This window comes from Apteryx rowi, unplaced genomic scaffold, assembly GCF_003343035.1.
Source record: "Apteryx rowi isolate R43461 unplaced genomic scaffold, aptRow1 scaffold_2017, whole genome shotgun sequence".
NCBI classification, from domain to species: Eukaryota; Metazoa; Chordata; class Aves; order Apterygiformes; family Apterygidae; genus Apteryx; species Apteryx rowi.
This window is the reverse complement of record NW_020448328.1, coordinates 2,504-4,243: the sequence shown is the minus strand read 5'-3', so window position 1 is coordinate 4,243 and position 1,740 is coordinate 2,504. Positions and strand designations below refer to the sequence as shown.

Sequence of the window (1,740 nt, the reverse complement as noted above, 5' to 3'; positions counted from 1 at the left end):
CAGGCGTCCGGGAGCCCCCAGACCACATGGACTTGCATTGAGGGGAGGGGCCCAGGCGTCCGGGAGCCCCCAGACCACATGGACTCGCACCAGGGGGAGGGGCCCAGGCGTCCGGGAGCCCCCAGACCCCATGGACTTGCACCGAGGGGAGGGGCCCAGGCGTCCGGGAGCCCCCAGACCCCATGGACTCGCACCAGGGGGAGGGGCCCAGGCGTCCGGGAGCCCCCAGACCCCATGGACTCGCACCAGGGGGAGGGGCCCAGGCGTCCAGGAGCCCCCAGACCACATGGAATTGCACTGAGGGGAGGGGCCCAGGCGTCCGGGAGCCCCCAGACCCCATGGACTTGCATTGAGGGGAGGGGCCCAGGCGTCCGGGAGCCCCCAGACCACATGGAATTGCACTGAGGGGAGGGGCCCAGGCGTCCGGGAGCCCCCAGACCACGTGGGTTTGAACCGAGGGGAGGGGCCCAGGCGTCCGGGGGTTCTCGGGGTGCCCGGGGGGGTGTTGGGGGCCCCGGTGCCGGTGCCGGGGTGCAGCGGTGCCGCCCCCAGGGCTGTGGGTGCTGCTGCCGCTGCTGCTGCTGGGGGCCCCGGCGCGCCCCGACGGCCCCGGCTCCCTCTGCGACCCCCGCGTGCTCGAGAGGTTCATCCGCGAGGCCCGCGACGCCGAGCGCGGCCTGGTGAGCGGGGGGGGACATGGGGGGACGTGGGGGGATGTGGGGGGACGTGGGGCGCGCCGGTGCAGGGGCGATTGGGGACACCCTGGGGATGCCATTGGGATGCCATGGGGACATCGTGGGGTGGCTGTGGGGCTGCTGTGGGGCATTGGGGACGCCATGGGGACCCCGTGGGGCAGCCATGGGGTGGCAGTTGGGCGTTGGGGACGCCGTGGGGCAGCCGTGGGGCGGCGGCGGGCGGCCGGTGCCGGTGGCAGCGCGACGTCCCCCCCAGGCCGGCTGCGGCAGCGCCTGCGACCTGCCCGAGCCGGTGACGGTGCCGGACACCAGGGTGAACTTCAACGACTGGCAGCAGATGGACGTGAGTGGGGCGGGATGGGATGGGGTGAAACCGGGCGGAATTGGGCAAAACGGAGCAGAACAGGGTGAAACCGGGCGGAATCGGGCAAAACGGGGTGAAATGGGGTGAAACTGGGCAGAATCAGGCAAAATGGGGCGGAATGGGGAAAAGCAGGGCAAAATGAGGCAGAATGCGATGGAACAGGGCAAAATGGTGCAAAACAGACCAGAATGGGGAAAAATGGGGCAGAATGGGGTGGAATCGGGTGAAACAGGCAAAAACGAGGCAGTATGGGGAAAAATGGGGCAAAACAGGGCAGAATAGGGGGAAACGGGGAAGTCTGCAGCAAAATGGGAGCGTTGCGGTGCAGTCACGGTGTTGACGCGGTGTTGTCACGGTGTTGTCGCAGGCCTCGCGGCGCGGCTGGCAGGTGGCCGGCGGGCAGGCGGTGCTGGTGGCGGCGGTGCAGGGGGCGTCGTGGTGCTGTCGCGGTGCAGTCGCAGTGTTGTCGCGGTGTTGTGACGGTGTTGTCGCGGTGTTGTCGCAGGCCTCGCAGCGCGGCTGGCAGGTGGCCAGCGGGCAGGCGGTGCTGGTGGCGGCGGTGCTGCGCGCCCGCGAGCTGCTGCCGGCTCCCGGCCTGCGCCCGGCTCTCGACCGCACGTACAGCGCCGTGCGCAGCCTGGCCCATCTGCTGCGCCACCTCCGGCCCCAGGTGATGGGGCC

General features: G+C 70.8%; 1 protein-coding gene across 1 annotated transcript in view; it reads left to right on the top strand.

The window, feature by feature from the left end:
* Nucleotides 1-234: 234 nt before the first annotated feature.
* The window catches only part of EPO (erythropoietin), a 3,636-nt gene continuing 2,130 nt past the window's right edge, over nucleotides 235-1,740 (top strand). Inside the window, exons 1-4 of the mRNA XM_026063843.1 lie at nucleotides 235-265; nucleotides 553-680; nucleotides 952-1,038; nucleotides 1,565-1,729. Coding sequence (XP_025919628.1) covers nucleotides 235-265; nucleotides 553-680; nucleotides 952-1,038; nucleotides 1,565-1,729 — 411 coding nt within the window. The remainder of the gene's footprint in view (nucleotides 266-552; nucleotides 681-951; nucleotides 1,039-1,564; nucleotides 1,730-1,740) is intronic.